Below are 26,871 nucleotides of genomic sequence, written 5' to 3' on the forward strand. Positions count from 1 at the left end.
ATGACTCCATATCCGTCTTAGAAATTAAATTGTTTCCACAAGCAAAAAATAAGTCCCCCTAAAGCATTTTGAACTGGTTTTTCCAGGAGTGGAAATGGATACTTAGCGTATCTACTGTAGTCTCTTTCCTGGCCCTCTTCTAACTTAGTATCCATTTTAAAGAGTTCTAAAAAGAGTTCAGAGTGTAATAAAGATTCCACTATGTATATGCTAAATAGATTTGCAACCTCATGCAGTAGGCTTAAGAAAACTAACTGCTGGTAATTACAAACTGATGCTGGGCATTCTCTCTACATAGGAAACTAAAGTACTTGAGGGCAGGAAATAAGCCTTCCCCATCTTGGTATTTCTGGAGTTTAATGGCGCACAACAGCTCAAGATCTAGACAAAAGGATGAAACCACTCACTGCCTATTAAATTTTCCAGATGAAATATTTTTACAGACAACACCACGGCGATATATATTTAGTGGTAACATTTTACTCTTTTGAACCAAATAGACATTTTTCTAATCCTCAAAGTCCTATGACTACATTTTTAAATTTGCTTTTACTTGTGCTTAATTTTTAAATAGTATTTATTCATATTCCAGTGCAAATCTTAATGAAGTCATTCAAGTTATCCAAAACTAATAAGCCCATGGAATAAATGGAATTATTAATGATAAAGGAAGCTTTCACACAGACCCAATTAAGTCAATTTTATAATTTTATTAAAGCATGACAGAAGAGCCCATGTAAGTGCAATAAAGTTTAATGGAAACTCAGTCTGGTACTAAGGGGTGGGCATGGTATGCAATGAAAGCATAAGTTATAAATAAGAAACAGTCTTACAAAAAGTCTCTATTTCCTCAGAAATTAGGCAACATCTACTCATGATCAAATTTATGCACTCAGAGCTTGTGGATAGCTAAAATGATGCTATATATTGCTTATATAGTCTGCATTTGAAAAATGAAGTTATTCTTTAATTAGCATTTCTAAGCCAAAGTTAACGGCTGTTTGAAAATGAGGCTCATTACATGATTCTGTAAATGTACTCATAATAACTGACATTACCACACAGCTGTATAAACATATTTACCATGACATTTTTCTTCTTACTGCAGGTGTATATTTTCCATTCTGAGCATTAGTAATATGTATCTCAGACTAGTCTGGTTTAGTATTTATTAACACTGACGGGAAAAAAATATTTCTTAAATTATTTAACTATTTGTAAAATAAAATGTTAACCCCACAGAACATTTCATATGTCATAATATATCTTATTTTTTTATTATTATGCTCCGATTTATCCCTGAAAGGGTTTATTGTAGCTACTTAATTCTTTTTTCTTTCGGATATATTAACAATAAAATCTTCATCTAAAAACTCAATAAAATCAGTCTCAAAAGAAATAATCTGATTTGCATTACCAGCAGACATTACTTGCAATATGAGTATATTTTATGTTTTTCTAGTAACATAGTAAAATATAATTTTAAAAAGGTAAAATATTCCATAATATAATCATATAACTAGGAATCATTTTATTAAGGTAAAACACGAGTCCCCGAACAAGCTAAAGATAAATTAGCCTTTCTAAATTTAATATAAAGTATCACATTAAGAGGAAAGGTTTCGGGAATGAACTTTTGGCCTTCTTAACTTTTTTTTTTATTATTATGTTATGTTAATCATCATACATTACATCATTAGTTTTTGATGTAGTGTTCCATGATTCATTGTTTGCATATAACACCCAGTGCTCCATGCAGAACATGCCCTCTTTAACGCCCATCACCAGGCTAACCCATCCCTCCACCCTCCTCCCCTCTAGAACCCTCAGTTTGTTTTTCAGAGTCCATAGTCTCTCATGGTTCGTCTCCCCCTCCGATTCCCCCCCTTCATTCTTCCCCTCCTGCTATCTTCTTCTTCTTCTTCTTCTTTTTTAACATATAATGTATTATTTGTTTCAGAGGTACAGGTCTGTGATTCAACAGTCTTACACAATTCACAGCGCTCACCATAGCACATACCCTCTCCAATGTCTAAACTTTTGGCCTTCTTGAACATCAAGAATGGTAATGTGTTAGGTGATAAAAGTCTACAAATATTTTAGCATACAAACAGCATATTTGGTACTGTTGAAAACAAATGGCTTAGTAACGACTTATGACGATCACTTACAAGCAGAGGTTTAGGAAACTCCCACAAAATTATATTTTCTAACAATTCAGAAACTTCAATCTTGGAGATTACTTTTTAGTTTAGCAAAAATAAAAACATTAAAAACTTCACACTGGCAAGTAATCAAACACCTTCCATGTCTCAAGTGATTTCTTTTTTCTTTTTCTTTTTTTAAGATTTACTTATTTATTTTAGAGCAAGAGAGAGCACGAGCGGGAGACGCAGAGGGTGAAGAAGAAATAATCTCAAGCAGACTCCACACAGAGCACAGAGCCTGATGCGGGGCTCAATCTCACAACCCTGAGATCACGACCTGAGCGGAAACCAAGAGTTGGACTGAGCCTCCCAGGCACCCGCAATGATTTCTAAAGATGTTTAACCCTTTACCTAAAGGACATGAGAATATTTTTCAGCTGTTCCATGCCTATTAGCTTTGCCCTTCCTGAAGGAAGGAATAGGCAGACTTTTCTTTTCCATAAAAGGGATCTGAATTGTGGGGAACACAGCACACATGCTAGGTTTTATCTGATCTGAACACAATGGAGGAGACAAGGATAATAAAAAATGTATTTAAGCACAAACTCAACGTTTATTCGCACTGCCGTCTCATGCTGAGCGAGTGCCCGAATACACAACTTCCAACACACAGGAGGGGTACTCTTCCCTTCTCTGCACAAACATCCCGGAGCCTGGGAATGTCTTTGGTGTCTGATAAATCCAGGATTTAGAGTATTAATGTTTAGCATACTTAGAAGGTAATGTCAACTATCTCCGGCACCTTCTGATTTTACACAGTGCAGTTCGGGTCCCACCAGCCCTACCATCTCTAAACAGCGATCACAAAGGCAGCTTAAGGGACAGGAGCTCACGGGGCTTTCTATGTCCTCATTCATCCCAGAGGGGAAAAGCACAGTAACTGAAGCAATTTGTTATAGTCAAGCATATGCTCCAAATTCTTCCCACTGTAATATTAGTAGATATATTTAAATATATAATGTTACATTTTATTTATTTATTTTTAAGATTTTTAATTTTTTTATTTTATTTTTTAATTTTTTATTTACCTGAGACAGAGAGAATGAGAGAGACAGAGAGCACATGAGAGGGGGGAGGGTCAGAGGGAGAAGCAGGCTCCCTGCCGAGCAGAGAACCCGATGCGGAACTCGATCCCGGGACTCCAGGATCATGACCTGAGCTGAAGGCAGTCGCTTAACCAACTGAGCCACCCAGGAGCCCTATAATGTTACATTTTAATATTTACTTAGATATACCAAAATATCTACCCACTTCTTTGCTCATATTGATTCTTACCTCTCACGCTTGCATCTGGGTTCAGTTTTCTTCTAGTTGAAGCATACGGTTCTGCAGCTCTTTTGACAAAAATCTATTGATAGTATACATCCTCAGTCTCTGCAGATCCCAAAATGTCTTCTTTTCACTTTTACTCTTAAATTATTTCCCCCCAGCACTTTGAAGGGTTAGCCCACAGCCTTCTGGCACCTGCTAGTAAGTTGGCTGTCAGTCTTAGGAAGGAAACCTACCTTTGTCTGCAGTCATTGTTAGCATTTTCTTTTTCTTTTTTTCAAATTTTATTTATTTATTTGACAGAGGGAGACAGCGAGAGAGGGAACACAAGCAGAGGGAGTGGGAGAGGGAGAAGCAGGCTTCCTGCCGAGCAGGGAGCCTGATGAGGGGCTCAATCCCAGGACCCTGGGATCATGACCTGAGCCAAAGGCAGACACTTCACGACTGAGCCACCCAGGTGCTCCTAGCATTTTCTTTTTGATGACTATTTCATTCCTGATCCCGGCTCTTCAAACCTCTGACAAATCCTCCCCCATTCTCATGCTGGGCCAAGGACCTGAGTTTCTAGATCCCTGGGGATACACTAGCAATCAGCAGCAACCCTCACTGCCAGGGGCCCCGCAGCGTCTGCAGGCAGGCCAGCTCTCTGACACCTGCCTTCTCCTAGAGATAAGTTACTCTCACATGTAAGGATAACCCTACACTTGTGCCCTAGATGCCATCTCCTCGCACACTACAGAGCACTGTCCAACACTTCTCACAAAATCTTCCCTCTCTACTGACTCACTCCATCAGTTCACAAATAAGCTCTTAGTTTTTCTGTTTTAAAAATAACAAGACAAACAGAAACTCTCCCCTCAGCTCATGCTCAGATTTCCAGACAGCACCCTAACTTCAGCTCCCACTCATCACTCTGTTCATAAAATATTAGCTTTGATCACAAGGGAGATCATAGTCAAGTTTGTTGGGATCACACTGAGATCACTTGAGATCATGGTTCACTACTGTCATATTGATATATCTCTAATTTTTCAGGTGAGTTACTATCCTGCCTTAAAAGTATGTTCTGGGAGGAACCATGATGTGTTTTAGTAGACGAATGGATAAATGAACAGACATCGATGCAGACAATGGAACATTACTCAGACCTAAAAAGAAATGACCTTTCAAGCCATGAACAGACATGGAGGAATCTTAAATGCTTATTACTAAGTGAAAGAAGCTGATCTGAAAAGTCTACATGCTGTATGGTTCCAACTATACGACATTTTGGAAAAAGGAAGAACTATGGAGACAATATAAAGATCCATGGTTGCCAGGGGTCGAGTGGGAAGGGAAGGATGAAGAGGTGAAGCACTGAGGTTTACGAGGGGCAGTGAAAACACTCCGTGATACTGTAACGATAGAAACACATCATTGTATATCTGTCCAAATCCCCAGAATACACACCACCAAGAATGAACCCTAATGGATACAACCAAGGCCTCTGAGTGATTATGATGTGTCGGTGTAGGTCCATCCACTGTAACAAGTCCCATCTGGTGCGTGCGGTCGGGGGGCACACGGGAGGTCTCTCTACCTCCCTCTCCATCTTGCTATGAAACTAAAACTGCTCTAGAACAAATAGCATTTTTTTAAAAAAGTAAGTTCTGGGCGATTTTGGTAATTGCTGTTTTCATTTAAAGCATAACTACAGTCAAGTTTCAGTCTTTCAGACTACCCAGTGATATATCATCCAGTTTGCAAACTTGTTGAAGAATGCAACTTTTCCATATTCTGATTAATTCCTTACTCAGTAGGATCCCCAACAGACGAAAGAAAACAGAAGCCAAGAACAGCAACAAATGAAGGGTACAATGAACTGAAAGCCACTCACCAACTAGATTTTCTGTTTTCTGTCTCATCTACTGAGATAGATAATCCAAATTCCCTGCATCGTGTGACCATATATGGATGACCTAAATTATTCACATGAATAAAGCTTGTTTAATCCTCATTCTTCCCTGGAGAAGCATTTCATCAACGAGAAAATGAAGATTTACCAATGTTGCAGAGCTGACATTAAAGCCTGGCATCTGAGCCCAGAGCCTAGACTCTTATGCACTGTACAGGTCAGTCCTAAGGACTCAGGTTCCTAAGGTAACATATGCCCTCCAACACGTGAGCCCCGTCAGGGTTTTAGGAACTCAACTACCTGAATTTTACTTGCTTTAATTCATCTTACGAATTTACCTAGTTGTACTTTTTATTAAACTTTATAGTAAAATTAATTGAACTCTTGAAGTCAGCAACCTTTTGGGCATGTAAAAACAAACCATTACTTTTTGAAAAGCTGGATTAAGGCAACAGACAGTTCTACATAGAAATTAACATTAAATCTCTTCTTGCTCTGGGGTGCCTGGGTGGCTCAGTCGGTTAAGCATCTGCCTTTGGCTCAGGTCATGACCCCAGGGTCCTGGGATCAAGCCCCGCATCGGGCTCCCTGCTCCATGGGAAGCCTGCTTCTCCCTCTCCCACTCCCCCTGCTGTGTTCCCTCTCTCACTGTGTCTCTGTCAAATAAATAAATAAAAGAGCTTAAATAAAAAAAAAAAATTTCTTCTTGCTCCAGTTAAATGATCTCATTCCTTTAAGCCAGATAATATAAAATAAGGCCCTCACCCTTTGCAATGAGAACATAATTAAAATGGAGATTTTATTATTGAAAACTTGGTCAACAGAAAAATTGAGATTGAATGCCCACAACTTAGAAATCATAAATGATAATTCATCAACTAAGAAGACACCTTAGTTTTCATCTGACATCTGCCTGAGAAAATTGATATTGAAGGCAGAGACTGAGGGAAAGCAAATTAACTTTTAAAACTGCTTTAGATATCCTCTTACCATTAGAATCTAAGACTCTGTTGTCTTGATTCCCCCCCACCCCGCCCAACAATCAACAGGTTGAAAATTTCAGGAGACAGCACAAGGCTGTGGAAAGACTGTATGAAACATAATTCTTGTGAACTTTGGTTTTCTCATGGCCTTATTGTACGAATCAACTGAAAAAGCAAAAGACTGTATTCACACCAAGTGTTATTTCAAATAGAAACTGCTCACAAATGTATCTGCAACTTATTTTCTAAAAAGATATTCAAATCTTTTCTCAGAAGCATCAAAGATTAAATGTCACAAAAGTTAAACTATTTCAGTGTTAAGTACGTAATTAGATAAACCAGATCAGGGTCCCAGTATGCCAACTAGCTTGTCTAATTTATTTATTTTTAAAGATTTTATTTATTTATTTGACAGAGACACAGCAAGAGAGGGAACACAAGCAGGGGGAGTGGGAGAGGGAGAAGCAGGCTTCCCGCCGAGCAGGGAGCCCGATGCGGAGCTCGATCCCAGGACCCTGGGATCATGACCTGAGCCAAAGGCAGACGTTTAACAACTGAGCCACCCAGGCACCCCTAGCTTGTCTAATTTAAACTAGTCCAAAATGCAAGCTCACATATCAGGAGATGTAAGGGAATGAAAGTAATGTAATGTGTATTATATAACGTAACCCTGGATGCAACCTCACACAGCCTCTATTAAAAATGGAAACTGTGCCTTCCCAGCCAACCCCAGCGGGCTGTTGGGGAGCTCATGAGAGATGCTACATTTGAAAATGGTTTAGGGGGTGCCTGAGTGGCTCAGTTTGTTGAGCGTCCAACTCTAGATTTCAGCTCAGGTCGTGATCTCAGGGTCCTTGAGATGGAGCCCCACATCCGGCTCTGTGCTCAGTGGGGAGTCTGCTTGAGATTCTCTCTCCCTCTGCTCCTCCTACTCACACTATCTCTCTCTCACACTCTTTCTCTCTCAAGTAAATAAACAAATCTTTTTTTTTTTTTTAAGATTTTATTTATTTATTTGAGAGGAGAGCACATGAGACAGGGGAGGGTCAGAGGGAGAAGCAGACTCCCTGCCGAACAGGGAGCCCAACGCGGGACTCGATCCAGGGACTCCAGGATCATGATCTGAGCCGAAGGCAGTCGCCCAACCAACTGAGCCACCCAGGTGCCCCAAATAAATAAATCTTTAAAAAAGAAAATGGTTTAAAGTATTAGGCACTTTTTTAATTGAAAAAAATTTTTTCTGGTTATTATTAAACCAAAAATTCAACAGGGTTTCAAGAGCTATAAATTACCTAATAATTTTCATTTGTTTTTCAAAAGAATCACTTTCCCTCTTCAAAGAACATTCTATGCCACATAAAAACCAAGTTGATACCTCAGTAATTGTGTCCCTCTCCCAACTGCTGTGTGAGCTCGGTCTTTTAAAAATAATTCCCTTCACCACCTCTGAAAAGACATTTTGATACTGGCTTAAACTTTTATAATACATCAACTGGTGCAGACTTTTTCCACTCAAAAAAATATCTATATCCCTGCAGTTAAATTTCTTCCATGTGCTATAAGCTATAGCCAACCCCTGAGAAAGTGACCAGAACCCTACAATAAGGCCATTTCATAAACAAGCTTATGTTTTCCCTCCAAGAACTCGGCTAGTGAAAATCAGATGCCAATGATGCATCTGCAGGACACGGAGACACAAGGCAGGAGAGCAGGACGGCACATGCTCACAACTCCGGTGACACAGGGAATACTTTCTCTGAAGGAAATCCAAAATGAACACATTCATGTTTTTAAGGCACGTGTAATGTAACTGAGACACCAAGTACTTGAGCCTCTAAAGATACAGGAAAGTAAATCTAATAAGTAAATCTAATAATCTAATCTAATGTTAAAAACATAAGCCACTCAACTGGAAGTAAGAGCTGTAGAGGTTAAGAAGCTTTTCCCGGAGGTAACCAGGCAGACCTTGTTAGTTCTCAATCCCACCACAACTATTAGGTGCAACATTCAACTATTCATGACCGGCTCACGGAACGGCGTCCTTGAAGGTTTAATACAACACCCTAGAAATACAGAACGGCTCCTGGTAAATTTGACTGACCAAATGCTTTCTAACAAATACATTAAACTAGATGCTAACAGTATTTTAATGATTTAAAACACAATTTCATGTTCTTATTTTTAAACTGCTTTGTTGATGTATCATTTACACAAATGTACAGATTGCAATGAGTTCTGACAAACAGGTGGACTCGTCCACGTGACCACTACCAGGCCCAAGCTACAGAATGTTACTCCTTGCACCCTTTCTAGTCAGTCTCCCGACTCTATGCCACTCCGGACAAGCTCTGATGGAACTCCTGCGTTCACAGAAGACTCCTCTCCGCTCGGGAACTTTGTGGATGGAACCCTGAAGACGTACTTTGGGCCCCGTCTGTCATCAGCAGAAGCCTGGGAGACCCCTCCGTGCTGATGCTGTGGTATCCGGAAGTCTGGTTTCCCCGCACCGCGGAGGGAATGACTACATCACAATACATTCACACGTCCTCCTGCGGATACACACGGAGGTTGTTTCCAGCTTTTGTCGATCAAAACTAAAGCTGATAAGAACATTCATGCACAAGTCTGCCTGTGGGCATCTGTTTTCACTACTTCTGGGTAACTATGCAGCTATGGACTTGCATGTGTGTTTACTCAGAGCCTGGCTGTTGTGCAAGGGATGACACCACGTTCGTGCCTGTCGAAAATGTTCCACTTTGTTCTGCTTTCTGTCCAACACTTGTCCTTCTCAGTCTTTCTAATTTTAGCCATTCTGGTGGCTCTAAGTGGTATCCTGCTGTGAATATTATTTTATTTTTTAGATCTTATTTTTAAGCAATCTCTATACCCAACACGGGGCTCGAACTTACAGCCCCGAGATCAAGAGCCAGGAGTCCCCTCGCTGTGAAGTTTAAATAACTGAAGTTCTTTTCAGGTCTGCCCATTTTTTAAAAATCGACTTATCATTGTATTGTAAAAGTTCATTAAATCTTCTAGATACAAGCTCTGTCACATATTGTTTTACAAATATTTTGTCCCACTTTATGCCTTGCTTTTTCATTTTTTAAATAGTAACTTTTGATGCCCAGAAACGTGTACAGTCTTTAAGTCCAATTTATTAAAACTTTTTTTTTATCATATGAATAGTGATTTTGTCCCAAGAAGCTGCTATGGTCTGAATGTTTGTGTCCACCCCTCGCCAATTCATATGTTAAATCCGAATGTGATGGATTAGGAAGTGGGCCTTTAGGAGGTTGTCAGGTCATGTGGATGAGGTCCTCATGAATGGGATTAGCACCCTTACAGAAGAGAACCCAGAGAGAACCCTAGCCCCCTCTGCCACATGAGGACACAATGAGATTTTCACCACCAGGAGGACGGCCCTCACCTGACCACGCTGGCACCCTGATCTTGGACTTCCAGCCTCCAGGGCTGTGAGAAATAAAATCTGTTCTTGGTAAGCCACCCCTGCCTGTGCTACTTTGTTACAGGAGCTTGAATGGACTAAGAAATCTCTGTCTACCCTAAGTACATAAAGGCTTTCCATGCTTTGTTCTGTAAGCTTTGATTTTAGGTTTTACAACATTTAGGTCTACGATCGATTTTTTAAAAACCGTGGTATTTGTCGTGAGACAGAGATCAAGGTTATTTCACCCATCCCCCAAGGGAGCCAGTTCACCCAGCATCACATGTTGAAAGGCTAATCTTTCTCCACAGAATGACTTTGGCACCTCTGTTGAAAAATCAATTCGCTATATATGTGTGGGTCTATTTCTGGACTCTCCTGTTCTATTTATCTGTTTGTCTATCAATCATGTTCTCTTAAAGAGGTGAATTGTAGGGGCGCCTGGGTGGCTCAGTCGGTTAAGCGGCTGCCTTCGGCTCAGGTCATGATCCCAGGGTCCTGGGATCAAGCCCTGCATTGGGCTCCCTGCTCAGCGGAGAGCCTGCTTCTCCCTCTCCCTCTGTCTGCCGCTCTGCCTACTTGTGCTCTCTCTCTCTGTTAAATAAATAAATAAAAATCTTAAAAAAAAAAAAAAGAGGTGAATTGCACATTATATCCTCTGTCTTAGTATCAGGAGTCGGAACCAAGGCAACCGCTGATGCTGATGTATTCCTTCAACAAGGAATAGCAACAGATTGAGAAAAGTGGCAAAAGTTTGTATTTTGGGCGCCTGGGTGGCTCAGTTGGTTGGGCGACTGCCTTCGGCTCAGGTCATGATCCTGGAGTCCCTGGATCGAGTCCCGCATCGGGCTCCCTGCTCGGCGGAGAGCCTGCTTCTCCCTCTGACCCTCCCCCCTCTCATGTGCTCTCTGTCTCTCTCATTCTCTCTGTCTCAAATAAATAAATAAAATCTTTAAAAAAAAAAAAAAAAAAAAAAAAAAAAAAAAAAGTTTGTATTTTGTTATTCTTTAAAAATGATCACTTATTGGGGCACCTGGATGGCTCAGTTGGTTAAGCATCCGACTCTTAGTTTCAGCTCAGGTCGTGATCTCAGGGTCATGGGATCAAGCCCCCTCGTCAGGCTCTGCACTCAGCGGGGAGTCTGCTTGAGATTCTCTTTCCCTCTGCCCCTCCCCCACAGGCACACACCTGCAAGCAAGCACGCACATGCACGCACACTCTCTCAAATAAATAATAAATCTTAAAAAAAAAAAAATCACTTGTTCTTAAAACAATAAATATAAGCCAAAGTAACACTAAAATGTGTTAAACTAGTTTTCTAAGTTGACTGTTATTCAGTCAACTATTTGGAATGAATACAGAGGCAAAAAAGTACCAAGGGGGTTAGCTCCACAAAGGGTCATCAGTAAGCCTTTCAAAATTTCCCCAAAATGCTTCCCCTGGCCTTCGACTGGATGGTGCTCCCTCAGACTCATCCCTGGTCAGCTCTTCCCAACTATAGCCACCCCACCCTGGCCGCCCAGTCCAGCCTGCTTGCCCATCATAATCAAGAGGTATGAGTTCACTCCTTCTTTAGAGAGAAAACAGAAACCATCTTTTAGATGTTGAAATTCATATATATTTCCATGCATCTTTTGTTCCTTCCCAGGAAGGAAAAAAAAGGAAAGAGGAGATGTCCCTACTCAGACGCTGGTTTCTCTACCCATGTCCTTCATCTTAGCCTTTGGGTCAAATCCGTGTCTCAGGTGGTGAATCCCTGATGTATCTGAAACCAGAAACTGGAATCCCCGAGAATTCTCAATACCAAACGTTAGTCTGTATTTTTCATACATTAATGTTTAAAATAACAAGTGACATAAATCATACACAGCGAATAATTTTTCCAAGATAGGATTATATTAAAAGTTTCAGAGATTTCCTGTAACACAAGAGATTTAATAACAAAGGCATGGTTTATTATTATTATTAACCAATATATTATAATAAGATTATATATTTCAATACATTCAATACATTTCAATACATTCAATACATTTCAATAGAACAATCTATACCTCATAGACATCTAATAACAGAAAACAAATGAAATGAATAACATAAATGTCCAATAAAAATCATTTAAAAATGAAAAAATATATAAAAGTCATCATATTTTATTTTTTATTTTTTTTAAGAAGGCTCCACACCCAGCATGGAGCCCAACATGGGGCTTGAACTCATGACCCTAAGACCAAGACCTGAGCTGAGACTAGGAGTCGGACGCTTAACTGACTGAGCCCCCCCAAGTGCCCCAAAAGTCATCATTTTTTTTTTTGAGAGAGAGAGAGCGCAAGTGGAGTAGGGGCAGAGAGAGAGGGAGAGAGAATCCCAAGCAGACTCTATGCCCAGCTTAGAGCCCAACTGGGGCTCGATCTCACAACCTTGAGCCCATGACCTGAGCCAAAACGAAGACTCAGATGCTTAATCAACTGAGCCAACCAGTGCCCCAAAAGTTATCATTTTTTAAATGAAAATTTTAAAACACACAAAACAGTGACAGTCTTAATCTCTGTTTCATGAAAAATTTCTTTCATTTTGCACAGATGGTGTGGTCTCCACGCTGGGCATTCGGGTATATTTTGCTTCATTTAAACTCATTTCCGTTTTTTGTTTTCCTAAAATCCAGTATAGTTGACATACACAGCAATACTAGATTCAGGTGTACAATATAGTGATTCCACAGTTCCAGACGTTACCTGGTGCGCATCACAGTGCTCATCCCGACAGGTGTGCTCCTTCATCCCCATCACCTGTTTCCCCCATCCCCCACCCACCTCACCCCTGGTGACAATCAATGTGTTCTCTAGAGTTAAGAGTCTGCTTCTTGGTTTGCCTCTTTTTTTTTCTTTATTCACTTGTTTTGTTTCTTAAATTCCACACCCATTTCCCTTTTTAATGATGAAATTATTTTGTCTGCTTGCCCTGATTTTGGTTGTGCCAATGAGGTCAGTATTGCTTTGTGAATTCAGATTACAGATCAGTTTCAATCCCACAGCCACATTCACACCTTCTCTGCATTTGTTCTACTAAAGTATTGGCAATAATTGCAGCCCGTAGCAAGTATCAAGCTCTGGAAACCATCAGCAGACATAATGAGGTAGCATTCCAATTAACATCATTTGAATCTCCTAGAGAGGAGACCAGCGTGACACAGAACCGCAGGTCCAGACCATCAGTTTGCTGTACTTGTTAGTTCTTGGAACACCGTTCCCTGGAATCATACAAAGTGATGAACTATGTGAATGAACTTATTAATATTTATTTTGTGGGGTGCCTGGGTGGCTCAGTCAGTTAAGCATCTGCCTTCGGTTCAGGTCATGATCCCGGGGTCCTGGGATGGAGCCCCGCATCAGGCTCCTTGTGCAGTGGGGAGCCTGCTTCTCCCTCTGTCTTTGCCTGCCACTCCCCCTGCTTGTGCGCTCTCTCTCAAATAAATAAATAAATAAAATCTTAAAAAAAATACTTACTTTGTTTGCAAGAATGACTCACTGTTAGCAGCAGACATGGCTAAGAATACACACGAAGACATGTAACAGCCACAAGGGAGAGTGCGAATCTTTCTCTCCTGCACGATGCTGTCCAGGTTCCCAGGAATGTCCTCCCTGGCCCGCGACCCGTGCGCCCATGCTTCCTGCTCTCGCTCAGGACTTGATGTCAGTGGGACCCTCTGAATCATCAATCTATGCCTTGATTGCTAAACCTTAATTTTTACAGGAGAGTTACAATATTTTCCCTATTTTCCTGATTTCCCCACCATTTGGGGTCTGGGAAAAAGGACATAAATTGTGCAAGGAAACCCTTCTCTTAGGTATCTTCATCACCTGCCCCTCCTCATTTCCTGCTCTTAGCCAATCGTGCTATCTTCCACCACATCTGGGTGCCACCTTCCTTACCCCTTCCCCTGCCAGTGTTCAGTACATTTACTATGTATTTTCACGCTGTAGTATAAATGTATACTATATAAAGATACTTACTAATGATTTACTCCTGCTCCTCCTCAACACACAACTATCAGGTTTCCACTCTCACCTCCTACAGAGCCTGGTCTTTGACCTCCGATCTCTTCTCAGCTCTCCTTTTCCTCAATTTCCGTGTAGCACCTGCCCCCACTAACCTATCCTCTAACTTGGTTTTCTAAGCAGGGCTCCATCCAGGCACCTCCTACTGCCTTTCTGTGGGCTGCTTGTTCTGACCTCTTCCTCAAATGTGGGTTCTCCTCAGGTTCTAAGGAGCCCAGCCCTTCCACCTGAGACACTGTTCCTGAGTGATTTTAGTGAACTTTGACCCAGGACGCCCCGACCCCGAAGTCCTTCTCTGCAGCCATAGCCTCGCTCCTGACCAACAGACACTAACTTCTATCTGCTGGGGTATCAGCACCTGGAGATGGCAATCCTGCTTTCCTTCAGGCCATGCTCAGGGCCCATGCGGCCTCTGTACCCGTCCTACCTTCAGCATGTCCTGGAGCCACCTCACTGCACTGGCTCCCAAGTCTGTCCTTAAGTGAGCCAGGCTTCTTTCCAACATGAGACCTTCACATGCTGTCCTCACTTCTTGAGAAAAAAGTTTTCCCCTCCCCTCTTCACTTGGCTGGTGTTGTGAGTTGCCGTGTCCCCCCAAGATTCATACACTGAAGTCCTAACCCCAACGCTGCGGAAAGACCTCATTTGGAAACAGGGTTGATACCGAGTAATTTCTTCAGATGAGCTCATACGACTGGTGCCCTGATATAAAGGGGAAGCTTGGAATACACCCACACAGAGAGAATGCCCATGTGAGGATGAAGGCAGAGATGGGGGTGATGTGTCTACAAGCCAGAAATGCTGAAGACTGCCAGCAAATCACTATAAACTAGGAGAGAGGATGGAAGAGATTCTCCTTGGAAGCCTCAGAAGGAACACCTTGATCTCAGACTTCTAGTCTCCAGACCATGAGACAATAAATTTCTACTGTTTAAGCCACCAGTCTGTGGCACTTCATATGGCAGTCCCTTGGAAACTGACACACCTAGTCGTTGTTCAATCTTAGCTCAAATGTCACCTCCTGCAGGAAGTCCTCCCTGTCTCCCTCAAAATGGACTAGTCCCCAGCTCCCTGACTTACATGGTCTCACTCCACCCTTCCTTCGTGGCATTTATCGTATTCATCTGTGTGATTAACTGTACTCGCATTTATGTCCTCTAGGCTGTAAAACAGATCAGTCCATGTCCACAGTTACTTCTCCCTGGCCTTGAAGCACTGATCCCCATCTGAAACTGGCTGCATCATCTATGTATGTACCTATTTACTACTTGCTTCTTCCTCCACGGAGCATGACCCCAGCCTGCAGGACAGCGCCAGGTACGTGGCTGGTGTGCACTGAACAAGTGTTTCAATAAACACCAACAGCAGAACCCAGGACTGCTCTGCCCGCTACTGTGTCCCCAGCACACAACATCAGCCACACAGAAGGCAACCGAGAATTCTACATGCTGAAGAAATGACTAAATGAGCCTATTTAATAGGGCAGGCAGTTCATTATAAAGGTGTTGTAATCACTTAAAAACAGTAAAAGTTTTGGGGCACCTGGGTGGCTCAGTCGTTGGGCGTCTGCCTTTGGCTCAGGTCATGATCCCAGGGTCTTCGGATCGAGCCCCGCATCGGGCTCCCTGCTCCGCAGGAAGCCTGCTTCTCCCTCTCCCACTCCCCCTGCTTGTGTTCCCTCTCTCGCTGTGTCTCTCTCTGTCAAATAAATAAAATCTTAAAAAAAAACCAAAAAACAAATAGTAGAAGTTTGAGGATTGTAACCTTCTATATTTAAAGGAAATCTCGTTTAGTAATAATACATTATTCATCAACTCACTTCTGCTTTCCACCTAATATTTAATATTTAAGAATGTTTGCCAACAAAAGAACTCAAAAGGCACAGCTCTTAGCTACCACTGATTTAAAAATGATTTAAATTTATGGACTGAAGATAAAACTTTAAAAAACTTTCTTCATTAAGGTTTCTGCTCTGAAACAGCAAAATGGAGAAGGCCAAAATGTTTTTTTCAAGATTGTCAAAAAGGAAAAGTGTCTTCCTTGGACTATTACATATTGCTGAGGGGTTTTTTTTGTTTTGTTTATTTATTTATTTATTTATTTATTTATTTTTATTTATTTATTTATGAGAGCAAGCAGGGGGAGGGACAGAGGGAGAGAGAAGCATGGAGGCTGACATGGAGCTCAATCCCACAACCCTGAGATCACGACCTGAGCTGAAATCAAGAGTTGAACACTCAACCGACTGAGCCACCCAAGTGCATCACAACATGGAGAAATTTTTAAAAATTATTTTTATCCATTATCCTAAGTTTCTAACAGAATAGGGAGTTTCCTTTTTTTCTATGTTTCCTGTGGTCTTTGCCCAAAACACATACATTTCATGTAGTTGTAATAATATATGGCTATGACTATGAGAAAAATGATAAGCCAATTCAAAACTATATTTGGAAGAAAATCAGTATCACACAAACCAAGAGATAGTGTCCCAAGTGCTAGTGTTTGCATTCTGTCATCTTTAATCAGAAAATCTCTCAAAAGAGCTCCTTTTGGGGGCACCTGGGTGGCTCAGTCGTTAAGCGTCTGCTTTCGGCTCAGGTCATGATCCCAGGGTCCTGGGATCGAGCCCCGCATCGGGCTCCCTGCTCGGCGGGAAGCCTGCTTCTCCCTCTCCCACTCCCCCTGCTTGTGTTCCCTCTCTCGCTATGTCTCTCTCTGTCAAATAAATAAAAATAAAATATTAAAAAAAAAAAAAAAGAGCTCCTTTTGCATAGGAATCTTCAGGAGTTGCAGAAAAGCGCTTATTGGGGGGGAAACAGACCCCCTATCATTAATCAGCTCAGCGGACAAGGTAACTGAACACCAAACAGAACCCTGGCTTTCAAGGGATTAGACGTCAATTTATTTAATACTCGCTTACTTGGATTTTGACGTTTCTTCTTCCCTCATTCTTAAGGTAAAAATTCTTGACCTCAAAAAGGATCCTGACACTGTTTTCCAAAATACACCATAATCAGAAAAGCATGACTTGAAGTATAAAATGTATTTTTAACAAGAGTTAGAATCTCAGAAAAAAACAAACTACTTACCTAAAAGGTTTCAAGGCTAAAAACAAGTAAACAACTAAATAAACTAAGAAATCTCATAACAAAAACCCACCAAAACACAGAACAAAAGCAGTGACTCCAGATAAGGTTGTCACTAAAATAACATAAAAAGAAACTTTAAAATGTTTGTAGTTCTCACAAAAGTTAGCACTGTGGATGTTGTGGAAGTCTGTGGGAGAACATAAGCATTGTGGGAACACCTTCTGGTTTGCCTGTTACCTTCAATGAACAGCAACGATAAAAATACCGGAACACTTAACGTTTCAGAGACTCTCCCACTCTTGTGGACGTGGGATCACCCCACCAAGCATGCCTTTCTTCAGAAAAAACTAAAAGTAGTTCTAAGTCTTCATTAAATACACTACCATGAAAAATTTTACTTTAAAAAATTTTTTCTTAAGATTGGCTTGTCCAACACATGTAATGGCTTGAAATTTTACTCTTCAGAAGATGGTCTGTTTCATTCACATGTGTGAACACCATACACGCATGTATGGACCTGCTCCATGCCATTCACACCCATGCAGCAGCTAGCCTGTGTCACACGGGGAGGGCTCACCGTGATCGGCTCTCCCATTGAGATCAGACTGTACCAACGGCCTTTCTCTGCACTGCACACACATCACTCAGCACCGACTGGGGCGGGGTGGGGGGGGCGCTCGGCTCAAGGAGAGCCATGCTGTGACCATCTGGGGTAAGTCCACAAAGCTAACCCATCTACTAGAAATGGTCTTCAATTAAACAACTGGTAGGAAATGCCAACTTGCTCCTCACATTCAGGCAGACCCACTTTGCAAATCCACCCCAACTGTGAACTCCTTAAAGTTCCATAATCAATATTTCAAGGACCACACAGCCAAGGCCCCAGGAGAGTCCCTATCTGAACCCAAAATCAGCAACTGGAACAATCAGATGATAAAGGGTCAGCAGGGTCACTTCTCTGCTATTGTGACCTCTGAACCCCACTCCCACCTGCTAAATTAGGACAAAAGCTCTCTTTCCATTCTCAAAGTCATCATTATTTTGAACATGAAGATATTCAAAACAAAAGCAATGCAATATTTATAAATAACAAAGCAAAGGAAACCATCAACAAAAGGAAAAGGCAGCTGACTAAATGGGAGAAGATATTGCAAATCATGCATCTGATAAGGGGCTAATATTCAAAATATATAAAGAACTCACACAACTCAATAGGAAAAAAAAATCTAATTTTAAAATGGGCAGACAACCTGAATAGCCATTTTTCCAAAGAAGACATGCAGGTGGCCAACAGACACATGATCATCATCACTGATCATCAGGAAAATGCAAATCAAAACCACAGTGAGATATCACCTCACACCAGTCATAATGGCTACAATCAACAACATAAGAAACAACAGGTGTTGGTGAGGATGCGGAGAAAGGGGGACTGTTGGTGGGAATGCAAACTGGTGAAGCCACTCTGGAAACTGTATGGAGATACCTCAAAAAATTAAAAATAGAACTACCCTCTGATCCAGTAGTGCTACTTCTGAATATTCATCTGAAGAAAATGAAAACACTAACCCTAAAAGATATCTGCATCCTCATGTTTACTGCAGCATTATTTACAACATTCAGGGTGTGGAAGCAGCCCAAGTGTCCATTGACGGATGAATGGATAAAGATGTGGGGGGGGGATGTAATATTACTACTCAGCCATAAAAAAGGATGAAACCTTGCCATTTGCAACAACGTGGATGGACCCTGAGGGTGGTATGGTAAATGAAGTAAGTCAGACAGAGAGGAGAGAAACACAAATGCCCTAGGATCGCTCTTACTTGTGGAATCTAAAGCAAACAAACACCCCAAGCTCACAGGTACAGAGAACAGACCGGTAGTTGCCAGAGGTGGGGGAGTTAGAGGGTAGAAGAAATGTAGTTGTTGTTTTTAATTTAAATAAATGGAATTTTTAAAAAACAAGATTAAAATTTTTTTAAAGACCAGGGCACCTGGGTGGCTCAGTTGGTTAAGTGTCTGCCTTCGGCTCAGGTTATGATCCCAGGTTCCTGGGATTGAGCCCCGCATAGGGCTCCCTGCTTCTCCCTCTGCTGCTCCCCGTGCTTGTTCTCTCTCTGTGTCAAATCAATAAATAAAATATTTAAAAATAAATAAAAGTAAGTAAATAAAAATAAAAAATTTTTAAAGACCAATGTGATATTTACAAGTATTACTTGGTTCAGGAAACTTATGCCTGAAACTACTAGGCATTTTGACCTAGAAGTGTCAGAGTAATGAGAGAAGAAAATACTCTGACGGGTTTCTTTTACTCTCAACTGGTTGAGAAATGTCCAGACAGGCGCCTGGGTAGCTCTGTTGTTAAGCGTCTGCCTTCGGCTCAGGTCATGGTCCCAGGGTCCTGGGATCAAACCCCACACTGGGCTCTCTGCTGGGCGGGAAGCCTGCTTCTCCTCCCCCTCCCATTCCCCCTGCTTGTGTTCCCTCTCTCGCTGTGTCTCTCTCTGTCAAATAAATAAATAAAATAAAATAAAATAAAAAAAGAAAGAAATGTCCAGACACCCTGGCTATGATCAGAACAGCCACTCAGAAGGATGACAAGCCGCAGGAAAATAAGGCTTGTAATTCAGGTATTCAAACAAGTATTCAAAAAATGTGCCTGTCTTAACAAGCAAGGTTTTAAGGTGTGAGACAGTAACACGAACCAGCTTTTGGTTTCTGATTTCCCATTAACCTGACCTCAGGGAAGAGAAACTTGGTAACTCCATATCTCTGAACCGAACCATCAGCTTCTGTGATGATTTTTTCACACCCAAAACCCTTCTTTAAAACATTTCAACCGCACACTTGGTGCGTGTGCAGACTTGTGCACTCATCCATAACGTGGCCCTTCCCAGAAATGTCTGCAAGGACACAGGCCAGAGCCCAGAGGACTCGGAGGGGGCACTGCAGCCCGTCCAACTTCCCGTAAGGAATCCTCTTCAGCAACTAATCCTCTGCCTGTAGGGAAACTACATTAACTCCAAATAATCTCTCTCGAAACTCTTCAAGTCAACATGATGTTTCAAATAACCCACAGCTATTTTCAACTCCCTTCTGGCAGAGGATTTTTCTTTCTAGGCTTTTCTAGGTCCCCTGATTGGCCCCGTGTATGCCAAGATTGCCTTGAGTCATTCTGCTTCAAAGGAAGTGCAACCTCAGATGGTCTCACATGCAGCTTCCTCTACTGCTGGGATCCACAGGCCGAGTCTACACAAGTTCAGGAACTTCAAAGAGCTGGCCCCCAGCCAGCCACATTTGTGCTCAGCTGCCTCCTATCCTAGTCAATCCACCTTGAGGAAGAAATGCACACATTATTTACCAGAGAGATCCAAACGCTGTCTTCCTACCATCGGTGTGGCTTTCTCTGAAGATAAGTCTTAGTGTTTTCAGACCTTGTCAGTGTAGTTCTGAAGCACATAGCAGGTGCTCAGCAAACACTTCCTGACTGCATGAATACCTGAATCGGGCAGCTGCTCCCCATCCTGCCTCTGGTGTTCTCCCAGCACTCACAACTAGAGGACCTGGCCCCTCGCTCTCTGTGCCATCAGCATCAGGAAAACATGGAGGAGAAACGTCAAAGGAGCATGAGCATCAGCTCCAGTGTCTGAGTTGGAGAGGTCCCCCCACAGCTGAGAGGGAGGGACTCCACAGGCAACATCACACACAGCAGACGAAGCCTAAACCCACCGCCTCCCAAGTTGCCCTCTGCAGGGGTTTTCACACTTTCTCATCGGGCAGAACATATCAGAACATTATGGTGCTCTTTTTTTGAAGTATCATGCTGAGTCTGCGTGAGATGGCACAAAACAGGATCTATTCAATACGAATTGTATTTTTTCAAAGATTTATTTCTTTGGGGTGCCTGGGTGGCTCAGTTGGTTAAGCACTGCCTTCGGCTCAGGTCATGATCTCAGGGTCCTGGGATCGAGCTCCACGTCAAACTCCCTGCTCAGCAGGAAGTCTGCTTCTCCCTCTCCCTGTTCCTCTCCCTGCTTATGCTCTGTCTCTCTCAAATAAAAAAATAAAAAATCTTAACAAAAAAAAGAAAAATAAAAGCAATAATTGAAACACTTCCCTTAAAAAAATTAAATTTAAAAAAAGATTTCTTAATTTTAGAGACAGAGAGAGAGAAAGCATGAGCAGGAGGGGCAGAGGGAGAGAGAAACTTTAGGAGACTCCCCGCTGAGTGTTGAGCCCGAAGGTGGGGGGAGTGGGGCTCAATCTCACGACCCTGAGATCATGACCTGAGCCAAAACCAAGAGTCAGATACTTAACCAACTGAGCCACCCAGGCACCCCATATGTGTATATAAAATATATATATTTTAAACAAAACTCAACCAAGGGCCTATATCACAACAAAAAACAAGCTTGTGAATTTTAATATGATCATTTCAAGGTCTTGCATCAATAATAATATAACTGTTCATTTCTTTCCACATAATGTTTACGAACAAAAGGTAAGAACAGATATGAATAATTTATAAGAGAAAAACTCAAAACTGAGCAAATTCTATCCACTTAGCCTATTTTTCAGCAAACTTGAAAGAGACCAGGTTTACTGGATGCAGCAGAGACACACCTAGGCAGCATGTGGGGCATCAGGGCGCCACAGAAGCTGATTTGAGAATGAAACCATGACACAGCAGGGGAGGCTGGAACAGGGGAGATGGGGCTCCACACACAGCCCCTAAAGGTGCCCCTGCCAAACCTCTCCTGAGAAGCAGATTCAGCCCCATGCAGGCCTCCGAGAGCCATGGCAACCCCCTCCTTAGCTTAGGAAGAAGGGAGACCCCGGATCCCACAGACCCTTCCAGGGCACCTGCAAGGTCAGTCCCTTTTACATTCTTACTCCCTCATGAGTGTCCAGCGCAGTGTTCCAGAGGCTACATGATGAGCAACACTGCAACAGACTGAGTGTAAAAACAGACAGAAAAGTCCAGCTGCTTCTATTGAGCCAGACAGTAAAGAGATCTGTAAACAGTATAAAACAATGCCACTATTCTCATTTTTTTATTTGCAGAAATAGTTATTTTTTCATGAAATATGTTATTTATGTTAACGTGCAATGGTTTTATTTTTTAATGAATTAATGAATATTTTAAAATTCTGCGTTTTTTTAAGCTTTTTTTTTATTTATTCATTTCAGAGAGAGACAGAGAGAGCAGAAGCAGGGGGGAAAGCAGAGGGAGAAGGAGAAGCATACTCCCCGCTGAGCAGGGAGCTCAACTTGGGGCTCGATCCCAGGACCCTGAGATCCCATGACCTGAGCCGAAGGCAGACGCTTAACCGACTGAGCCACCCAGATGCCCCCTAAAATTCTGTTTGAATTCCTACTGTGGTAAAGATTGATAGCTGTAACTCACATAAACAAAAGCTCCCAGAGGTCCTCAACCAATTTAAAGAGTGTAAAAGGTTCTACAGGTCAAAGAGTCCGAGCACTGTGGCTCAGCTAGCCAGAAATGTCTAAGCAAAGACCGAGAACAAGGGAGACCCCAAGCAGCTCGCTTCACTACAATGCCAGGGTGGGCTAATCCGTTTATACTTACCGCCATAGACCTCTAACAATTATTTTGTTTTGAAGATCCTAGAACTCTCGTTCATTGGGAATAGGTTAATCCCATTTAATTAATGGAATACACTAATTGGTCACTTAAATTCTGAGATCCCTTACCCTGTTTTGGGGAGGGGAGGGTTGTTGTGCTACCAGACATTTAGATCCCAGTGAAGGGCCCCCAATTCCAGCTAAACTACATGGAGTGATCACAAAGAGTTTCTCAGTGTCAGATATCCTGGAAACACCCTGAAGGGATCTTTAGTTAGTCCCCGTGGCAAACCATTCACATCTGCCCTCAATATTGTTTTCAAAAGAAAGTCATTTTTTCTCTGCTACATAGCAGTAAAATCAAAACTTTTTTCTTCCACTCCTTGTACTCCTCAGCACATACCCCCGATTTAGAATATAAATTACAGAAATTTACTTTTGTACCAAAACATTTGTTAAATTCAAAAACACACAAATTAGACATTAACAGGACAATGTAAATAATACATTAAAGTATTGCTTTATTGATTGATGGTTCAAAAACGGTTTCACTATAACATTTTTATTTATTATTTATATATTAACATAGTAAGAACAGTGTTATTATATATATGTGTGTGTATATCTATACATTTTTTTTTTTAAACCTCTGGTCTGGGGCACCTGGCTGGCTCAGTCAGTAGTGCATGCAGCTCTTGATGTCAGGTCGTGAGTTCAAGCCCCATGTTGGGCATAGAGCTTACTTAAAAAAAAATAAAATAAAAAACAGGGCACCTGGGTGGCTCAGTCTGGTAAGTGTCCGACTTTTGATCTCAGCTCAGGTCTTAATCTCAGGGTTGTGAGTTCAAGCCCCAAGTTGGGCTCCACATGGAGCCCAAAAACAAAACATAACCAAAACCAAAACCAAAACCAAACAAAACATAACACAACTCTGCTCCTAATTTCAGTTTATTTAGGTACTTAGTTTTAGTGGCTGTCACCATGGGGAAGAAAAATCCAAAGATAATATGTAGATCCAAATGGAAGAAACACATCGTTAGCTGCAATACCAAATCATGACACTTGCTTTTCAATTCTACCAATGAGTTTTTAGAGGTCTGTCCTCACATACTACAAATTTAAAATGCTGATATGATCCAAGCGGTGACTTCAACAGCTAATAACCTAAAGGTGCAATATGCTCAGAGTGAGATCAATCACTAGTAAGAGGCACATACTTAATAAGTTGAAGAACTAGGATTCAACGCCAGAAAATGTGATTTCAAAGTCATGTAATAACCGTTGTTGCTCAGTGTGACCTACAACCAGCTACATCTGCTGGGAGCTTGTTATAAATGCAGAGTCCCAGGCCCCAGTCCAGACCTACTGACTGATTCCGCTTTTTAACTAAATCCTTGGATGATCTGTATACAAACTAAAATTGAGAAGCACTGCTCCAAAACATTTTCATATATGTTTAAAAAATCTCCTGAATGGCTAGTATCCAAGAACTCTGAACACCTGAATACAGGTGCTCCCTAGAGAGTTCAACTTCGTACAGTCTGCTATCTAGACATCCTTAGAAGCCTGAAATGACATTTGAGAGAGTCGGCGACACAGAATGATCTGTTTCTCTAGATTGCTGAGTTTTACCATGACAGCTCACCAGAGAGATATATACATAATCTGCACCCGTCAGGCCTTCTAGGGAAAAGCTTCCACATCGATGTAGGAAATGGCCATTCTAAAACTGCCAAGAGCCCCCTGAAAATGTGAACCCCTCAAAGGCATGAATCAGGTCTTACTTATTTTGTCTCACTGGGGAACAAGTATAGCACCTCGGCACACGGTAGCATTGCCGCCGTGTATGTGTCAAACGGATACAGGAAAGAATGAACACAGCTCTCATCTGGGCTCCCACTTTGTGCAGACATTTTGATAAACACCGCATGTATACTTCCATACCCTCATGACAACCCTTGGAAGTGTAGGCTCAGGGAGGGAAAGTAACTTACCCGACATTACATACCTGATAAGAGACTGGATGTAAATTCAGGTCTGACTTCAACGCCCATGAGCTACACCACTGGTTCTGAAAAAAGGTGAAAATCAAAATCATCTGAGGAACTTGTAAAAACAGATCCACACTTTTGGGGCACATCCTTCTGTACTGGTCTGACTTTTAGAACATACATTCAGTCAACCAAACCCCAAACTGAGTACAGACAGTAACAAAGGACCCTAACTGGGTTACAAGTGCATCACAACCATACTGAAGGAGGTAGAGGAAGGAACTGGTCCTAATAAACTCAGTAACACTGTTTTGACTGAATATTGTAAGACTAAAGAAAAAGTAACTACACAAAGATTATGTGTTTCTCATAGGGGTACAGGCTGGCCATTCTGAAACCGCTTGATGCCCCAGGTTTCTCACCGTGGGCACTACCAGCATTCTGAACCATTTAATTCTGTTGTGGGGGCCGTCCTGGGCATGGCAGGAAGGTCAGGATGTCTCTGGCCTGACCTCACTAGATGCCATTAGCACTCCCCCACCTGAACTGGGACAATGGACAGGGTCTCCAGACATTGCCAAATGACCCTTGGGGACAAAACCGCCTGCAGTTAGAATCACTGCTTTTTGTGTCTACAAGATTTGAACAAACAAGTAAATGTATTATAGATAATGGGTGCCAAGTCTCTCACTGCTGGAGAAAATAGGCTGCCACTAAGAAAGGCGGTGACGTTAGAAAGAACCCTGTCCTACGGGATTTGAGTCAGAGGTAGGTAGATACTGAAACGAATGTGTGCAGCTGTGCTAGCATACTTATGTGCATTCACTAGCTCTGTCCACCAAAGGGCCTACAAGCAAAGACACCCAAGCAGTAGGGAGCATGTCCAGCACCCTGATCTTGGTTTCTAAATACAAATATCCAGTACAAGAAACCCTTGGAGCTCTAAAGCCATTGCAGGAAAAATAGAGGACGAGCCTAGAATACCTTGTGATGTCTCAAAGTACAGATGTGCTAAAAAAAAATGCGGAGAGAAGTCAAAAGCTAATTCAAAGGAGTTCTCGATGGCCAAGGCTGCAACTATTTGAGCAGGAAAATAAATTAATGATGGTATTGGATGAAAACCCATAGAGTAAAATAAATACTCCTGAGGCCATACTGACATAAATAAGTAAACGAGGGAAAAGGGACAGTTCTTCCTTACAGTCGCTTTCCAATTACTGAATGTGGAAGGAATAGTAAAAATAAAAAATTAAGAAAATACCATAGGAATGATTGTTGCAGGCAAGAGTCACAGTGGTTTGATGAGAATATGGATATTTGCAAAGTCATCAAGCCACAGATGCTCTTGCCTGCAAGAATTACTACTATGGTATCTGCCTAATGGTAATTTTTGTTGAGAAACAGGATATTTGCAAAGCATCTCCTCACAAGATACTTAATGACAAAGGAAAAAATAGTAACTATACAGAGTAAAACAAACTGGTGGATACCATAACTAAGAAATCAAAGTTACCATCACCAGTAGTAAGACTTGGTGACATCATATACCCCTGATATGATGTACTAACAGGTGTACAGCTTTTCTCCTGTGGTATTTCTGCCCCAAATGTATAACCTCAGTCTAATGACGAGAAAACAACAGATATACCCAAATTGAGAGACATTTACACACACACACACACACACACAAAGTGCTCTTCAAAACTGCCAACATCGTGGAAGATAAAGACTGAGGGGCTATCATCAAACACGGAAAGAGACCGGGAAAACAAGACAACTGAGTGCAATGTGGGACACTCGATCAGATTCTGGGCCACAAAAAGGATATAAGTGGGAAAACTGGCAGAATTCAAATAAGGCTTGTAGATCAGTTCATAATATTAAGACAATGTTCATTTCCTTGTTTTAATAATTGTGCTATAGTTAGGTAGGATGAAGAAAAGCTGGGTGAAGGGTCAAGGGGAACTCGCTAAGTTTGTTTTTTAAGATTTTATTTATTTATTTTAGAGAGGTAGCGTGAATGGGGACAGGGTGGGGGCAGAGGGAGAGGGAGAATCTCAGGCAGACTCCCCACTGAGCGAGCACAGAGCCTGACCTGGGGCTCCCATCCCTGGACCCTGAGATCATGACCTGAGCCAAAATCAAGAGTAGGGTGCTCAACTGACTGAACCACCCAGGCGCCCCTCTAAGTTTTTTGAAGGTTTAAAATTATTTCAAAATAAAAACTTGTGAAAATAAGCCCACATGAATGAATAAGAATTCCAGGGAATGGAGATCTAGGCATCTATGTTTTTAAACATCTCAAGTGATTCTGGTACAGTCACCTGGCAGGAATTTGGAAGCCTGCAC

General features: G+C 41.8%; 1 protein-coding gene across 9 annotated transcripts in view; it reads right to left on the reverse strand.

The window, feature by feature from the left end:
* The window catches only part of DISP1 (dispatched RND transporter family member 1), a 176,368-nt gene that overhangs the window by 76,933 nt on the left and 72,564 nt on the right, over positions 1–26,871 (reverse strand). For 7 of the 9 annotated variants that reach the window (XM_064594520.1, XM_045877682.3, XM_045877678.3 and 4 more), the window contains exon 2: positions 24,540–24,602. The exons of 1 other annotated variant lie outside the window; for it this stretch is intronic. In XM_064594520.1, the coding sequence (XP_064450590.1) occupies positions 24,540–24,585 (46 nt within the window). In that variant the 5' untranslated portion in view covers positions 24,586–24,602. Of the gene's footprint in view, positions 1–24,525; positions 24,603–26,871 lie in introns of those variants that run through there. One more of the 9 variants, XM_064594523.1, reaches the window with a different exon arrangement.

The sequence above is a fragment of the Mirounga angustirostris genome, unplaced genomic scaffold (assembly GCF_029215605.1).
Source record: "Mirounga angustirostris isolate CCGP_5_RB_7025 unplaced genomic scaffold, mMirAng1.0.hap1 SCAF_6, whole genome shotgun sequence".
NCBI lineage: Eukaryota > Metazoa > Chordata > Mammalia > Carnivora > Phocidae > Mirounga > Mirounga angustirostris.